The sequence below is a fragment of the Mesoplodon densirostris genome, chromosome 17, assembly GCF_025265405.1.
Source record: "Mesoplodon densirostris isolate mMesDen1 chromosome 17, mMesDen1 primary haplotype, whole genome shotgun sequence".
NCBI lineage: Eukaryota > Metazoa > Chordata > Mammalia > Artiodactyla > Ziphiidae > Mesoplodon > Mesoplodon densirostris.
In genome coordinates, this window is record NC_082677.1 from 15,267,818 (window position 1) to 15,286,999 (window position 19,182).

Consider the following 19,182-nt stretch of genomic DNA (forward strand, 5'->3'; position numbering starts at 1 on the left):
TGAACAGGCCTGGATTGAAGCAAAAACAGCAAATGGGACTGGCTTCCCTCAGGAAGTGACCTGCTCCAGAGCCCACCGGGCCCCTTTGTCTAAGCCCTGTTGGCAGTAGGTCTTCTCACGTGTTGTCCTGTGAACATTTAACTGAATATCTTCAACAGAAACTGTCTAAGGCAAGTAAGAGTGAGTGGGAGTAGTGAATGGAAACTTAACACAGAGTTGGTGTTTTTTACGTTTCATTCTGTTTGCTTAATTCATGGCTCAGTATTTGGGTACAATTTGTACCATTTCAAATCTGTACTCCAGACAAAAATAGAGTAACTTGAAATACTGTGTTTAAAGAAATTCTCGTGTTCTATCATTAAATTTGCCTAATAGTTGACTATATGGTTTGTTTAAGTACTTTACGTGCTAAGAACCAACTGTCAGGAATGTTTGAGTTATGTATGGTGATATTTTAAGGTGATGGTTTTATTGCAACGAGCATTGGTTTTTTTTGTCAGCAAGATTCCTGATGTAAAATAACTACTGATATAAATACATATTCTGTATACACTGCAGTTACGAAACGTGGCCCACTAGAATTACTCTCCCTCCACCAGGCTCTGTATGCGATGTGACTGATTTGGCAGGATGCCATTCTATTTTTTAAAATAAACTTCTGGATATCAAGTTTTGGATAGTTCTGTTCCAGGTCAGTAAATTCTATTCAAGAAAACCAGTAGCGTTCTGATATATTATGATCTAAGTTTCTCAAGTTGTTTTACGAATTCTTCGCACTGGGTTCTAGGAAAGCAGCCCTGCTGGAGGCCCTGAACAAGTTCTCTTTATGAGCAAAAGCAGAATAGTGTGACAGCTCATAATTGCCAGAAATTTTAATCCATTTTGGAGGGTTAGGGAAGAGAAACCCCCCCACCAACTGTAATTTCCTTTATTTCAAAAAGCAACATTCTAAAAAACTGGGGTTTCCCAACTTGTGCCAGTGTTCAAGGTAGATCTTACTCCTCACTTTTTTTCCCATTCACCTAGGCCTGCCCGCTGATCTGCCCTCCACAGATTATAGCTGCAGGAATTTTAAAGGCAATAACCTGGGCTGCCACAATACATTTCTGTAACCCAAATGACAGGGAACAATGTAGTCATAACATGGAAGGAGTTTGAAAGGCTGTGTCTCCAAGAGCTCTTCCTCTAAGGGGAGTCAGATTAAGGGGTGTAGAATAACATTTGCAGCCTGGCTTTTTGGGGGCTATTTTGAGGGGGAGAGAAGCACCTGCATGGCCTTCCACGCCACCACGCTGGTGGCTCTCCTCCCATCCCTGCTAGGTTGGCACCCACCAAGACTTCTCTATAAACTGTTGCTCTAGTTTCCCTTAAAAAATACTGACTGTGGCAACCTCCAGACCTCCTGGGGCTGCCAACCCAAGTGGCCAGTGGTTAGTGCTGTTACAACACGGCTTAGTTGGAATGGTCTGTCCCAACCCGCCAAACCCTATTTTGTTTATCGTGTGCTTTTTGCAAAGTGCAAGGTTTTTCAGTAACGAGTGCCTGTGTTTTAGCAGAGGCGCTGGTACCCATCATTTGCTACTTTTCACTTCCTGATCAATTCAACTTGGGCTAGATTGTTGAGAGCCTTGCCAATAAAAGGAAAATCACCCAAATAGTCAAGCCAACATAGAACTCTTTTCAAAGACAATTAGGGCCTTAAGATAATGGCAGTGAAAGTACTTAGAATAAAGTAGCACCTGGTACCAAAGAGAAAATGATTCCCTGTGGACACAGGACTAACCAGTGTCTATAATGAAAACTTGACCTTACTTCAGAGTTCCCCAAGCTTAGGTGAAGCTGGTTGTGAGCAGGGGTGAGGGGTTTTAAAACAATCTTTGCTGCCATTTCTGATGCTCGTTAATAGTTTGTAAATCAAGTAGAAGAAGGAAATTAGAAATTACTTTTCTAACAAATCCGAAATTACAAATGTAAAACAAAGCAGGGAATGAATACTTGTCCAAAAATAGATAAGTAAATAAACCCACAGTATTGGGGATAATCACAATTTATAAATATGTTACTTTGATAGGAAAGTTTTATTTCTGAGTCCTTAAGTGACAACTAACGTACCCGTGTACTGTTTCAAATTTATCTCAATACAAATGAAAACTGTGACTTCTTTCAAAAAAAACTACTGCCATTGACATTCTCCCTTGTATATATTTAATACAGTTCTCAAGGACATATGTATATATATATGTAAATATATCAGCAAGGAAATAGGTTTAATAGGTAGTAAGGATTGGGAAGAACATGATTCTAGCCAGAAGGGGAACTACAGTTGGTCACCTCATCAAAATAGACCTCGACTGCAAACTCTGGACGGTAAATTTTCCATGCTTTCGGTTTGTGGGGATTATCCAATTCACTTCTTGAAAGATAAAGCCTAGAATAGAAAAAAAATTACATTTTATTGTAGGGCTAACAGAAAAGCCATGCTGTAGGACACCCTTGTTAGAGCTTTAAAAACAAAAAGCCTTGCTGGCCACCATCAGTCTCGACCCCTCCTCTGCATCTAATTAGCTTTCAAAGACCAGCTCTCCCACTTTCTCTCTTAAGACACAAAAATAGCTTGACCTTCAGTAAGAACGTATCACTGATCCTTTTAATATTGCCTTTTATGGAATGAACATCTACATTTAATTTCTATATGTGATAAAGCAGACTAGATGTGTATTAAAACCCAGTAATAACAAGTGTCTTTTAAATGATGAAGTTGGCATTTTGGGGAAATTAAGTCGCATAATAAAAACAGCTTTACCAAGGAGTATGGACATTCACACGTTAAATCTTCAGAAAGTATAAAAGTGAGGAGAAAAGTGATCTAGCATGTTGCTTCTCTACTATGAACATGGTGTTTTAAAGGAAAAAACTGTGCCCTTTAGCAAGAACCACTTTTGAGAAGTAGTACCAAATGAAGTTCCACCTAGATGTCTATTTGAGGGACTTCGCTCATGTTATAAGTCAAAGTTTTCTGTCTGGATACATCCAGGGGAAAAAATTGGTAAAAATGTTCCATCAAATCCAAAGTTCACTCTATCAATATCCACTAAATGTGTGTGCATTGTAGGTGTTTGGTCTAGGTTTTTATTTACCATCACCTTAGTGGACTTGAGGTGGGATTAGATGCAGTCTACATTTGAAGAAAAGGCTAGGATTGTATGTCATGGGAACTGTCAATTCATGCCACATACAATCATAACCACTTCTTCAAAACTCTTCTGTATGATTTTTTGAACGTTATCTTTCCTTTAGAATTGAAAGGTATGGTGATGCCAATCTCAAATTTTCAGCACCACAGTATAGAAGACGTGGAGAACTTCTAGATTTAGGAATGAGTTTCAGATATGATAGAGGTTCTTTGGTATACTCTTCAAATCAATTACTTTTTAAAAATAGATTACCCGATTTAGTTATAAGAAAATCAGTTTTAAATGGGAGACTACTACTGATTTTTTAAAAGCTGTCCTCACTGATACTTACTGTGTCTTATAACTTCTGCCCTAGATGTAAGTGTGTCAACTCGCTTTTAAACTAGCTGAAGCCTCCCTGGATGACACCTTCCTGTGGCACAGAATTTGGTGTTGCTCAGTCATCAGTAAATCCACACATACTGAGGACCTGCCATATTCAAGGTACTGAACAAACTCATATTAAACTTTCATGGGAGGCATTTGTTGCCACACTCAAGATCTGCTTATAGTATGTTTTATAACACAGTCCTATGGCATGGACCTTGAGGATAATGCAACAGTGGGTCTCAAGAATAGCCATATTTTTACAATCAGAGAAGAAAAGGAATCCAAATCGGAAAAGAAGTAAAACTGTCACTATTGGCAGATGACATGATACTATACATTGAGAATCCTAAAGATGCTACCAGAAAACTACTAGAGCTAGTCAATGAATTTGGTAAAGTAGCAGGATCCAAAATTCACAGCAGTGTCTTGATTCCTATACACTAGGGATGAAAAATCTGAAAGAGGAATTGAGGAAACACTCCCATTCACCACTGCAAACAAAAAGAATAAAATACCTAGGGATAAACCTACCTAAGGAGACAAAAGACCTGTATGCAGAAAAATGTAAGACACTGATGAAAGAAATTAAAGAGGATACAAACAGATGGAGAGATATACCATGTTCTTGGGTTGGAAGGATCAACATTGTGAAAATGAGTATACTACCCAAAGCAATCTACAGATTCAATGCAATTATCAAACTACCAATGGCATTTTTCACAAAACTAGAGCAAAAAATTTCACAGTTTGTATGGAAACACAAAAGACCCCAAATAGCCAAAGTAATCTTGAGAAATAAAAACGGAGCTGGAGGAATCTGGCTCCCTGACTTCAGACTATACAACAAGGCTATAGTAATTAAGACAGTATGGTACTCACACAAAAACAGAAATACAGATCAATGGAACAGGATAGAAAGCCCAGAGATAAACTCACACACATATGGTCACCTTATCTTTGATAAAGGAGGCAAGAATATACAATGGAGAAAAGACAGCCTCTTCAATAAGTGGTGCTGGGAAAACTGGACAGCCATGTGTCAAAGAATGAAATTAGAACACTTCCTAACACCATACACAAAAATAAACTCAAAATGGATTTGAAACCTAAATGTAAGGCCAGGCACTATAAAACACTTAGAGGAAAACATAGGAAGAACACTATGACATAAATCACAGCAAGATCCTTTTTGACCCACCTTCTAGAGAAATGGAAATAAAAACAAAAAAACAAATGGAACCTAATGAAACTTCAAAGCTTTTGCACAGCAAAGGAAACCATAAACAAGTTGAAAAGACAACCCTCAGAATGGGAGAAAATATTTGCCAATGAAGCAACTGGCAAAGGATTCACCTCCAAAATATACAAGCTCAATATGAAAAATGAAGCTCAATACCAAAAAAAACAAACAACCCAATCCAAACATGGGCAGAAGACCTAAAAAGACATTTCTCCAAAGAAGAGATACACAGTGGCAACAAACACATGAAAGAATGCTCAGCATCACTAATCATTAGAGAAATGCAAATCAAAATAACAATGAGGTGTCACCCCACACCAGTCAGAATGGCCATCATCAAAAAATCTACCAACAATAAATGCTGGAGAGGGTGTGGAGAAAAGGGAACCCTCTTGCACTTTTGGTGGGAATGTAAATTGATACAGCCACTATGGAGAACAGTATGGAGGTTCCTTAAAAAACTAAAATAGAACTACCATATGACCCAGCAATCCCACTACTGGGCATATACCCTGAGGAAAACCATAATTCAAAAAGAGTCATGTACCACAATGTTCATTGCAGCTCTGTTTACAATAGTCAAGACATGGAAGCAACCTTAAGTGTCCATCAACAGGTGAATGGATAAAGAAGATGTGGCACATATATGTAATGGAATATTACTCAGCCATAAAAAGAAATGAAATTGAGTTATCTGTAGTGAGGTGGATGGACCTAGAGTCTGTCATACAGAGTGAAGTAAGTCAGAAAGAGAAAAATACCATATGCCAACACATATATATGGAATCTAAAAAAAAAAAAAAAAGTCACTATGAACCTAGGAGCAAGACAGGAATAAAGACACAGACCTACTAGAGAATGGACTTGAGGATATGGGGAGGGGGAAGGGTAAGTTGTGACAAAGTGAGAGAGTGGCATGGACATATATACACTACCAAATGTAAAATAGATAGCTAGTGGGAAGCAGCCACATAGCACAGGGAGATCAGCTTTGTGACCACCTAGAGGGGTGGGATAGGGAGGGTGGGAGAGATGGAAACGTAAGAGGGAAGAGATATGGGAACATATGTATACGTATAACTGATTCACTTTGTTATAAAGCAGAAACTAACACACCATTGTAAAGCAATTATATTCCAATAAAGATGTTAAAACAAAACAACAACAAAAAAGATGTGGCACATATATACAATGGAATATGAGCCATAAAAAGAAACAATCAAGTTATTTGTAGTGAGGTGATTGGACCTAGAGGCTATAATACAGAGTGAAGTAAGTCAGAAAGAGAAAAACAAATACTGTATGCTAACACATATATATGGAATCTAAAAAATTGGTTCTGATGAACCTAGGGACAGGGCAGGAATAAAGACAGACATAGAGAATGGACTTGAGGACACGGGGAGGGGGAAGGGTAAGCTGGGAAGAAGTGCGAGAGTGGCATGGATTTGTATATACTACCAGGTGTAAAATAGCTAGCTAGTGGGAAGCAGCTGCATAGCACAGGGAGATCAGCTCGGTGTTTTGTGTCCACCTCGAGGGGTGGGATAGGGATGGTGGGAGGGAGACACAAGAGGGAGGGGGTATGGGGATATATGTATACATATAGCTGATTCACTTTGCTATACAGCAGAAACTAACACAACATTGTAAGACAATTATACTCCAATAAAGATGTTAAAAAATAGCCATATTTTTTAAATAATCAGATCACAATAAGGAAGGCAATGAAGAACAGTGACTCAAGGATTTTTTGGTTTCTATAAATTGGGCTTATGGCAATTAGCAAAAGACTTGTCATTACCTCTTACATAAACATTCGAGACTAAGCTGTTTCTACTGGATTATACCATAGCCATACCTGTTATTTTGTATAAATGATGTATGGAACCAAAAGAAAAATGGACAGTTGTCATAGTATTTAGGAAGAGCCTAAAAAGACATGGTAAAAAAAAAAATTAGTTCTTAGTTTCCATTTTACTGTGAAAAATAATCTTTCCAAAGGGATTAAAATCCCTTCCTTTATTCATCTGTACGTTCATCAAATAACTGTAGCTATTGAATATGCAGCACTTACCGTCAACATTATACTCAAGACACCAAGACAGAGACTTTGAGAGATTGCTGTTCCTTTCTCTCGCCATTTCTAGCAAAATTTTTAAGGACATGTATTTTCTCTATGATAGATATTTATAAATTTAGACACTGGTCTTTTAATCTGGTTTGGATAGTGCTAAACAGAATCTACTAAGGATCTATGTCTATTTCTGCCCCAATGATATCATCCGTTCCTACAAGGAGCAGCTACATTGGATAATTAACCACGATTGATGATGATAGAAATACCTAAGATTTCTGAAAGTGCTTTCATCTCATGACCCTTGACAATCACAAAGGCCAGATATCACCAACATCCCCTTGGCTAGTGCCCCTACACCAGTGCTTCTGCTTAGAGACCACTGATTCAGAGAATTCAGACTGGCTCCGTTATTCAAGGGGAGCTATCCCGGCCACTTGCTTCAACACATGTACCATTTCAAACTTAGTAAATTCTCCACCAACAGGGAGCAAGCAGGGGATGCAGGCGGGCACAGGAAATAAGCTTTAAATTGAGCAAACACAGTTATACGTTGGCGGTTCTGGTTGATGATTTAATAGGAAAATGAAACTATTGGGGCTTAGAAATTTGCTATATACAGAATAATCAGACATACATTTGATAAATGGTAACATCAATTATACTGTAATGACAATGGAAGATATTCTTATCTTTCATAAATATTGGATTAAATATGCTACTTTAAATGAATTATACATCAATTGAGAGGAAAGCAAAATCTCCCTCACTTTAACGTATTTTATAAGTTATGGGGAGCAATGTGTTTTAAAGATACAAACCAAAAATATCACTGCTATGTAGTTTATACCTTGGTTTTTTTTTTTTTTAACATCTGGGTTTTTGTATTTTTTTCTTATTTGAAAATTAATACATGCAAATTGTATATAATTTAGAAAACAAATGAGCAAAAATATATTTAATTACATATTTTCTTTTTAAAAAAAAATTCTATATAGAAATCTGACTTGTTTCGTCTCCCCATCCCTGACTAGGGGTTGACATCTCCTGTCATCTCCCTTGTTGGGAATTGTAGCAAAGGAAATCCCAAACCAGAATCATTCAGAAGACTAGACAAGCTTAGCAGCATAGATTGTTTCTTGATTACTCACCGAACAAGAAGAGAGAAATTTCACTTTCACCTCATCATACAGAGCTGGACAGTTGGATAGATTAATTATTACTCTGTCTGTTTCAGCATCATGAACCATCTGTGAATGAACACATGGAATTCAGAACTATAAACTTAACTGATAATGAGACAACAGTGAAGTTCATGTTCACTTACTGAGGCTTCTTCTATCTAATCACGTACTCTTGGTCTCATAGCCCAATGACTACATGTATAAATGTTAATATTTATTTCTATAAAGTTGCAATACTGGTAACATTTTTAACAGGCCATCGTGGTTGAGGGTTATGGTGGAACACTTGAAAAGCAAAGTATTCAATTTTCTAGTAGACTTTAACCAAGTAAACATTAGTGTTGAATGTGTGTCACCTAATTTTCATATGTTGGGGATACATAAGAAGCTCACTTTTAAAGCTAGTATGCGTATTTAAAAAGCAATGCCTAGTTGCTCACATTTTATCAAAAATGTGTTTGCTGATGGGATCATAGGCCTTGTCTGTAGCAGACTGCTGGATGGAGTGACCAAAGGTAGGCCAAGTTTCTGGAATGAACGATTCTGAAGCTATACTGATTATTTGTTACGGATACACCCTTGTATGATAATGACCCCCACAGTGAGAAAGGTCTGTGCTAGGCCCTGTGAAAAATACAAAAGAAAGTGAAGACTCCGTTGATGCTTCGGGGAGTAAAACACATCAGGAACAATAGCAGAATAGCATAGAACTACGTGTTAAGCTGTATGATGAAGACTAAGGGTGCAGCTGTGTGCTTCAGGGAGGCTAACAGGCGTAGAATGAGAAAGTGTCACCGAGGAGGTAGAAACTGAGATGGGCGTGGAAGGATTTGTATAAATGAAGAGGAGCACTGAGGCGGGATCCAGATGGTGGAGTAGGAAGATGCTCCCACGGACACTCCAAAACTACAGTTACGTGTGCAACAGCTCTCTTTGAGAAAGACCTGAAGACTAGTAGAACAGCTCTCCTACAACTAAGGATATAAAGAAAAAAACACATTGAGACAGGAGGAGGGCAGAGATGTGGTCTCAGCAGGACCCATACCCCCAACATGGCTACCCACAAGTGGGAGGGGACCTCACAAACACGGAGGTTCTCCCTAAGGAGAGGGCTTTGAGCTCCACATCAGGCACCCCAGCCCTGGGGACCTGCACCAGGACAATGAGCCCCCATAACATCTCGCTTATGAAAACCAGCAGGGCTTGTATCCAGGAGAGCTGTAGGAAACCAAGACTCTGCTCTTAAAGGGCACACACACAAATTCACTCACTTTGAGTCCCAGGACAGAGGCAGCGCTTTGCAAAGTGCCCAGGCCGTATGTGAAGTACATTCATGAACTTGAGGGTGAGTGCCAAAGCGGGGGAAGAAACTGCCTCTGGGCAACAAAGTGCTGGTGGGCATCATTTAAAAAATTTTCCTTCTACCGAGGCTGGCCCAGCACTGGCAGGTGCCATTTCAAAACATTTGCCCTCTACCTTGCTACCACCACTCACCCCAGCACCAGCATTCCCCTGCAGACCTTTCCTGCCCAAAGCAGCTCCTCCCAGCTGGCACCCCTCCAAAGCAGCTGCCACCCTGCCATATCCAGCGGGAGTCCTTGGCTGGTTGTAGTCCCCCTCCTCCCAGGGTGGGAGCCAACCCCACTCCCCACTGTACCTGCAACTCTTGTGGTTCGGCCCCACAGCCAGCCACACTGGGGCCAGCCTTGTCCACCAGTGAATGTGCAGCAGCTGGGGCCAGGCCACACAGGCAGCTGGCTTGGGGGCCAGCCCCTTCCACCAGTGGGACTGCAGCAACTGTGGTACCACACAACAGGACGGGCACATGCAGCCCCCACAGAACACATCCCTGGCTCTGGTGACCAGCAGGGATTGCTCGTCTGGGCCCCACAGGAAACCACCTACAACACCTTCTTCAAAACCAGAAGAGGTAGCTAATCTACCTCATACACAGAAACAAATGAGGAGACAGGAATACGTTCCAAGTCAAAGAACAAGACAAAACTTCAGGATAAGAACCAACGAAATGGACATAAGTCATCAACCTGATAGTGTTCAAATACCCATAAAGATACACACCAAACTTGGAAGAAGAATGAACACAGTGAGAACTTCAACAAAGAGATATAAAAAAGAACCAGTCCGAGCTGAAGAATACAATTACTGAAAGGAACAATACAGTAGATGGAATCAAGAGCATATGAGGTGCAAAAGAATGGAAAAACAACTAGTTATGTACAAGGGAACCCCTATAAGACTATCAGCTGATTTTTCAGCAGAAACTGTACAGGCCATAAGCGAGTGGCACAATATATTCCAAGTACTGAGAGGGAAAAACTTATAGCCAAGAATACTCTATCCGGCAAGGTTACTGTACAGAATTGAAGGAGGAATAAAGTTTCCCTGACAAGCAGAAACTACAGGAGTTCACCACTGAACCAGTCGTACAAGAAATGTTAAAAGGACTTCTTTAAGGAAAAAAGAAAAGGCCATTACTAGAAATCAGAAAACATGTGAAAGGAAGAATCTCCCTGGTAAAAGCAAACGTAAAGGCAGTGGATCAACCACTTACAAAGGTTATAAAGTTTAAAGACAAAAGTTGTAAAATCAACTATAACTACAATAATTAGTAGGTATACAAAATCAAAAGATGTAAAATGTATCAAAAACATAAAACATGGAGTGGGGGGAGTAAAAATGTAGAACTTAAGTAATCAACTTAAAATAGACTGCTATACACGAACCTCAAATTAACCACAAACCAAAAACCTAATATTGAGAAAAATTAGAAAAAGGAATTCAAACATAATGCTAAAGAAAGTCATCAAATTCCAAAGGAAGACAGCGAGAGAAGAAGGAACATAGAAGAACTGCAAAAACAACCAGAAAATAATTCACAAAATGGTATTGAGTACAACCTATCAATAATCACTTTAAATGTAAATTCTTCAATCAAAAGACATAGGGTGACTGATGGATTAAAAAAAACAAGACCCATCTATATGCTGCCTACGAGAGATTCACTTCTGATCTGAAGACACACACAGACTGAAAGTGAAGGGATACAAAAAAATATTCCATGCAAATAGAAACAAAAATGTGGGGTAGCAATACTTATAGTATACAAAACAGACTTTAAAACAAAGGCTGTAGGACAGCCACATGTAAAAGAACATTCTCGAACACCATGTAGAAAAACTCAAAATGGATTAAAGACCTAAATGTAAGACTGGATACTATAAAACCCCTAGAGGAAAACGTAAGCAGAACACTCTTTGATGTAAATTATAGCAATAATTCTTTGGATCTGTCTCCTAAATCAAAGGAAACAAAAGCAAAAATAAATGGGACCTAATTAAGCATATAAGCTTTTGCATAGCAATGGAAACCAATGACAAAATGAAGAGATAACCTACTGAATGGGGAAAAATATTTGCAAATGATATGACTGATAAGGGGTTAATATCCAAAATATATAAGCAGCTCCTACAACTCAACATTAAAAAAAAAAAGGCAATTAAAAAATGGGCAGAAGACCTGAATAGAGACTTTTCCAGAGAGGACGTGCAGATGACCAACAGGCACGTGAAAAGATGCTCAACATTGTTAATCATCAGATAAATGCAAATTAAAACCACAATGAGACATCACCTCAAACCTGTCAGAATGGCTATCATCAAAAAGAAGACAAGCCTCTTCAATAAGTGGTGCTGGGAAAACCGGACAGCTACATATAAAAGACTGAAATTAGAACACTACCTAACACCATACACAAAAATAAACTCCAAATGGATTAAAGACTTAAATGTAAGACCAGACACTATAAACGCTTAGAGGAAAACATAGGCAAAACACTCTGACAGTCATAAACCACAGCAAGATCTTTTTGGACCCACTTCTTACAGTAACGGAAATAAAAACAAAAATAAACAAATGGGACTTAATTAAACTTAAAAGCTTTTGTACAGCAAAGGAAACCATAAACAAGATGAAAAGACAACCCTCAGAATGGGAGAAAATATTTGCAAATGAAACAATGGACAAAGGATTAACCTCCAAAATATACAAACAGCTGAAGGAGTTCAATATCAAAAAAACAGGGCTTCCCTGGTTGCGCAGTGGTTGAGAGTCCACCTGCCGATGCAGGGGACGCGGGTTTGTGCCCCGGTCCAGGAGGATCCCACATGCCGCCGAGTGGCTGGGCCCGTGAGCCACAGCCGCTGAGCCTGTGCATCCGGAGCCTGTGCCCCGCAACGGGAGAGGCCACAGCAGTGAGAGGCCCGCGTACCACAAAAAACAAACAAACACAACAACAATCCAGTTAAAAAATGGGCGGCAGACCTAAATAGACATTTCACAAGAAAGACATACAGATGGCCAAGAGGCACATGAAAAGATGCTCAACATCACTAATTATTAGAGAGATGCAAATCAAAACTACAATGAGGTCACCTCATGCCAGTCAAAATGGCCATTATCAAAAAATCTAGAAACAATAAATGCTGGAAAGAGTGTGGTGAAAAGGGAACCCTCATGCACTGTAGGTGGGAATGTAAATTGATACAGCCACTATGGAGAACAGTATGGAGGTTCCTTAAAAAACTACAAAGAGAACTACCATATGACCCAGCAGTCCCAGTACTGGGCATATACCCTGAGCAAACCATAATTCAAAACGAGACATGGGGCTTCCCTGGTGGCGCAGTGGTTAAGAATCCGCCTCCCAATGCAGGGGACATGGGTTCGAGCCCTGGTCCGGGAAGATCCCACATGCCGTGGAGCAACTAAGTTCGTGCGCCACAACTACTGAGCCTGCGCTCCAGAGCCCACAAGCCACAACTCCTGAAGCCCAGGCGCCTAGAGCCCGTGCCCTGCAACACGAGAAGCCACCGCAAAGAGAGCCCGTGCACCGCAATGAAGAGTAGCCCCTGCTCACCGCAACTAAAGAAAGCCCATGCACAGCAAAGACCCAACACAGCCACAAAAAAAAAAAAAGACGTACCACAATGTTCATTGCAGCACTATTGACAATAGCCAGAACATGGAACCAACCTATATGTCCATTGACAGATGAATTGAATGGATAAAGAAGATGTGGCACATATATACAATGGAATATTACTCAGTCATGAACAGAAACAAAATTGAGTTATTTGTAGTGAGGTGGATGGACCTAGAGTCTGTTGTACAGAGTGAAGTCAGTCAGAAAGAGAAAAACAAATACCGTATGCTAACACATATATATGGAATCTAAAAAATATATGTATATGGTACTGATGAACCTAGTTGCAGGGCAGGAATAAAGAGGTAGACATAGGGGCTTCCCTGGTGGCACAGTGGTTGAGAGTCTGCCTGCCGAGGCAGGGGACACGGGTTCGTGCCCCGGTCCGGGAAGATCCCACGTGACGCGGAGCGGCTAGGCCCGTGAGCCATGGCTGCTGAGCCTGCGCGTCCAGAGCCTGTGCTCTGCAGCGGGAGAGGCCACAACAGTGAGAGGCCCGTGTACCGCAAAAAAAAAAAAAAAAAAAAAAAGAGGTAGACATAGAAAATGGACTTGAGAACATGGGGTGGGAGGGCAAAGCTGGTGCGAAATGAGAGTAGCATCAACATACATACACTACCGAATGTAAAACAGTTGGCTGGTGGGAAGGAGCAGCATAACACAGGGAGATCAGCTCGGTACTTTGCGATGATCTAGGGGGTGGGATAGGGAGGGTGGGAGGGAGGCTCAAGAGGGAGGGGATATGGGGATGTGTATGCATATGGCTGATTTGCTTTGTTGTGCAACAGAAACTGACACAGTATTGTGAAGCAATTATACTCCAATAAAGATTAAAAAAGAAAAAGACAACCAATGTTGGCAAGGATGTGGAGAAAAGGGACCCTTCATACACTGTTGGTGGGAAAGTAAATTGGTGCAGCGACTGTGGCAAACAGTATGGAGGCTTCTCAAAAAACCAAAAAATAGAACTATCATGTGACCAAGCAATCCACTCCTGGGTATGTATACAGAAAAAACTCCCACTAATTCAAAAAGATACATGCACTCCAATGTTTATAGCAGCATTATTTACAATTGCCAAGATATGGAAGCAACCTAAATGTCCATCAACAGATGAATGGATAAAGAAGATGTGGCATATGAGTAGTATTCCACTGTGTGATAGATAAACATATACTTTATATATATACATATATATATATATATATGTATATATATATATATATATATACACACACAAACACACACATATATATCACACAGTGGAATACTACTCAGCCATAAAAAAGAACAATTTGCTATTTGCAACAACATGGATGGACTTTGAGGGTATTATGCTAAGTGAAATAAGTCAGAGTAAGACCAATACTGTATGATATCCTTTATATGTGGACTATAAAGAATAAAACAAACTAGGGAATATAACAAAAGAAACAGACTCACAGATATAAAATAAACTAGTGGTTCCCAGTGGGGAGATGGAAGGGGGGAGGGGCAAGATAGGGGTAGGGGACTAAGAGGTACAAATTATGTATAAAATAAATAAGCTACAAAGATATATTGTATAACACAGGGAATATAGCCAATATTTAAATAATAACTGTGAATGAAGTATAACCTTTAAAAATTGTGAATCACTATGTTGTACATCTGTAACTTATATAATATTGTCCATCAACTATAATTCAATTTAAAAATCCCCAAAAATAAAACCAATTTTTAAAAACAAAGGCCGTGGGAGTTCCCTGGTGGCACAATGGTTAAGAATCTGCCTGCCAATGCAGGGGACACGGGTTTGAGCCCTGGTCTGGGAAGATCCCACATGCCGCGGAGCAACTAAGCCCGTGCGCCACAGCTACTGAGCCTGCACGTCTGGAGCCTGTGCTCTGCAACAAGAGAAGGCCGCAACAGTGAGAGGCCCACGCACCACGATGAAGAGTGGCCCCCACTCGCCGCAACTAGAGAAAGCCCTCGCACAGAAACGAAGACCCAACACAGCCAAAAATAAATAAATAAATAAGTTTAAATAAATAAAACATAAGTAAAATTGCATCCAAAAGAATAAAATACTTCGGAATAAGTTTAACCAAGGAAGTGAAAGACCTGCACTCTGAAAACTATAAGACGTCGATGAAAGACGTAAATGTGACACAATTAAATGGAAAGGTATACTGTGCTTATGGATTGGAAGAATTCATATTGTTAACATGTCCGTGCTACTACCCAAAGCAATATACAAATTCAATGTAATCCCTATCAAAATACCAAGAGCATTTTTCACAGAACTAGAATCCTAAAATTTGTGTGGAACCACAAAAGACCCCAAATAGCCACAGTAATCTTTAAAAGAACAAAACTGGAGGTATCCGTTTTTCTGACTTCAAACGATATCACAGAGTTATAGTATTCAAAACAGTATGTTACTGGAACAAAAACAGATACATAGATCAATGGAACACAATAGAGAGGCCAGAAATAAATCCACACACTTATGGTCAATTAAACTACAACAGAGATGACAAGAATATACAAAGTGGAAAAGACAATCTCTTCAATAAGCAGTGTTGGAAAAACTGGACAGTTACATGCAAAAGAATGAATCTGGACCACTACCTTACACCACATATGACAATAAAGTTAAAATGGATTAAAAATTTGAATGTAAGGCCTGAAACCATAAAACTTCTAGAAGAAAGCATAGGCAGTCAGCTCTTTGACTTTGATCTTAGCAATACCTTTATGGATCCGTCTCCTCAGGCAAGGGCAACAAAAGCAAAAATAAACAAGTGGGACATCAAACTAAAATGCTTTTGCACAGTGAAGGAATCCTGCAATAAAATGGAAAGATAATCTATTGAATGGGAGAAGATACTTGTAAATTATGTATCCAATAGATGTTAAAATCCAGAATATAAAAATAACTCATAAAACTTAAAAAAGAAACATCAAAACAAGAAACAATCCAATTGAAAAATGGGCAGAGGACCTAGAGCAGACATTTTTCTAAAGAAGACATACAGACGGCCAACAGGCACATGAAAAAATGCTCATCATTACTAATCATCAGGGAAATGCAATTCAAAACCAGAACATCACCTCATACCTGTCAGAATAACTATTATCAAAGGACAAAAAATAACGTTGGTGAAGGTGTGGAAAAAAAGAAACCCTCTTTCACTGTTGGTGGGAATGTAAAATGGTGCAGCCACTATGGAAAACAGTATGGAGGTTCCTCAAAAAATTAAAAATAGAACTACCACCTGATTGAACAATTCCACTTCTGGGTATTTATCCAAAAAAAAAAAAATCAACAACAACACTAATTTGAAAAGATATATGCACCCCTATGTTCACTGTAGCATTATTTACAATAGCCAAGATATGGAAGCAACCTAAGTCCATCAACAAAGAAAATGTGAGGTATATATGTGTGTATATATATATATATGCACATGTATGTATATATGAATATTATCCATACAAGAAGGAAATCTTTCATTTGTGACAATATGGATGGACTCAGAAGGTATTATGCTAAGTGTATTAAGTCAAAGAAAGACAAATACTGCATGATTTCACTTACATGTAGAATCTAAAAAACAAATGAACATAAAACAGAAGCAGACTCATAGGTACAAAGAACAAACTGGTGGTTGGCAGGGGATAGGAGGATGGGTGAAATAGGTGAAGGGGAATAAGAGGTACAAACTTCCAGTTATAAATAGGTCATGGGGATGTAATATACAGAATAGGGAATATAGTCAATAATGTTGTAATAACTTTAAATGGTGACAGATGGTAACTAAACTGAACGGTGATCATCTCATAATGTATATAAATGTCAGATCACCTGAAATGTTGTACACCTGAAACTAATATAATATGGTATGTCAATTATACTTCAATTTTTAACAAAGAGGAGCTCTGTAAAGAGAATCCAGTTCAGACAGGGGACTGGGAGGGCAGGGCTGGAGGAGGGGAAAGAGGGGAAAGACCAGCAACAACAGGAAACAGAAATTAGAGTGCTGTGTTCCAAGGGCCAGAGGGGACCCAGTCTACCTGGCATGGGGACAACAGGCCACGTTACTACTGCGAATCAGCTCAGGTATGATAGGGCTGTACCTTGAGAATTCAAGACCCAGGGAAACAGGAACGGAGTTGTTGAAGATTAGAGTGGAGCATCTCCCAGGTGATAAAGTTGGGCTGGTGATGATCACATCTAACAGTTATTTAGTGATGTGTAACTCACAAAGCAACTTCACATATATCATCTAATTCAATCCTCACAACACTTGAGATGTAACCTTTACTTTACAGATAAGAATACTGAGCCAAAAGGACTTCCCTGGTGGTCCAGTGGTTAAGACTCCACGCTTCCACTGCAGGGGGCATGGGTTCAATCCCTGGTGGGGAAACTAAGATCCCGCATGCCTCACAGCCAGAAAAAAGAAAGAATATTGCGCCAAAGATCTTAACTAGCTTTGACTGTGGGTACACAGTGTGTCTTCTGCTCTAGCTACACCTTTTAAAATGAGAGCAGTATTTCAGGATGCATATTGCAGGACCCTATATACTGCCCTGTATAAGGAGAAAGCAAACGTAAGGAGACCACTGGAGAAGTCTAGGCATGAGCAAATGAGGTCCTACACCGGGTAGTGGCAATGGGAACACACAGGAAGGGAGCGAGTGAAGAGAGATTCCAGTGGTCTCATCAGCAGGAATTGGTGACTGACTGGATTTAGGGGCCACGGGCAAAGAGAGAAACAAAGGGCTTCCCTGGTGGCACAGTGGTTGAAAGTCCGCCTGCCGATGCAGGGGATGCGGGTTTGTGCCCCGGGCCGGGAAGATCCCACATGCCGCAAAGCGGCTGGGCCCGTGAGCCATGGCCGCTGAGCCTGCACATCCGGAGCCTGTGCTCCACAACGGGACGGGCCACAATAGTGAGAGGCCCACATACCGCCAAAAAAAAAAAAGAGAGAGAGAATCATAGATGATACCAGATTTGAAAGTCTGAGTAAGAGAATGCTGGTGCCATTTGCAGAAGCAGATGAAAAGTTCATTGGATAAATTTGGATTGACAACTGTGTTTGAATTGCTGGGGTAAAGAATGCCCACACTGCAGCTCCTGTGTCTACCCCGTGTATGGGGCTCATACATACGTGTCAAGTGAATGAAAGAAGATATTATAGTTTAAAGGAGGGGAATGGATGTGTAGAACCAAGAATAGAGTATGTGTGGAGATAAGAACAGAAAGCCAGGGATGAGGCCTGGGGGGAGTGCCGCCTCCCGGGGGTCAGGGGAGTAAAAAGAAGGAGGAGGAGAGGTAATAGGAGGACTAGAGACCAAAGCCTGAGAAAGAATCTTAAAAGTTTATATTTCTGGGCTTTCCTGGTGGCGCAGTGGTTGAGAGTCCGCCTGCCGATGCAGGGGACACGGGTTCGTGCCCCGGTCCGGGAAGATCCCACGTGCCGCGGAGCGGCTGGGCCCGTGAGCCATGGCCGCTGAGCCTGCACGTCCGGAGCCTGTGCTCCGCAACGGGAGAGGCCACAACAGTGAGAGGCCCGCGTACCGCAAAAGAAATAAAAAATAAAAGTTTATATTTCTTACACCCATGAAGGAAGCTTTCCTGTTGCTCCAGGAGAGGTTTGTAGTCTTAACCTTTTCTTCAGCCTTTAAGAAAACTGACTATTTGGTCCCAAAGAGATTCCTCCGCGATCCATACACCCCTGCGCTGCTTCTCACTGTGCCGTCCCATAGGATAGCTGAGTTAGAATCACTTGAGACATTGCCAAGTGTAGAGATTCCTGGGCCCCTTTCCACATTTCCTGAATCACACTTTGGGGGTATAACTTAGGAATCTGCATCTTTACCAGTCTCTAGGTGATTTTCATGCACATTAGAATTTCAGAATCAGTGCCATATAATAAAAATGACCAAGAAGAAGAGAATATGGCTAAAAGTGACAGATCCATGAATTTAAAACTCTGACAGATTCCTGGGAACAGGCTTGGCATTTGTGGAAAAGTGAAAGGCAAAGCACCACTCTGAACTGAAAATATATTCTGGAAAACTATTTCCCCTGAACACTATTTTGAACAATAAATTTAACTCTTGAC

General features: G+C 40.3%; 1 protein-coding gene across 1 annotated transcript in view; it reads right to left on the reverse strand.

The window, feature by feature from the left end:
- The window catches only part of LOC132477390 (phosphatidylinositol 3,4,5-trisphosphate 3-phosphatase TPTE2-like), a 94,365-nt gene that overhangs the window by 1,176 nt on the left and 74,007 nt on the right, over window positions 1–19,182 (reverse strand). Inside the window, exons 22-24 of the mRNA XM_060079757.1 lie at window positions 8,032–8,130; window positions 6,665–6,735; window positions 2,322–2,428 (exon numbers count right to left, since the gene is read on the reverse strand). Coding sequence (XP_059935740.1) covers window positions 2,322–2,428; window positions 6,665–6,735; window positions 8,032–8,130 — 277 coding nt within the window. The remainder of the gene's footprint in view (window positions 1–2,321; window positions 2,429–6,664; window positions 6,736–8,031; window positions 8,131–19,182) is intronic.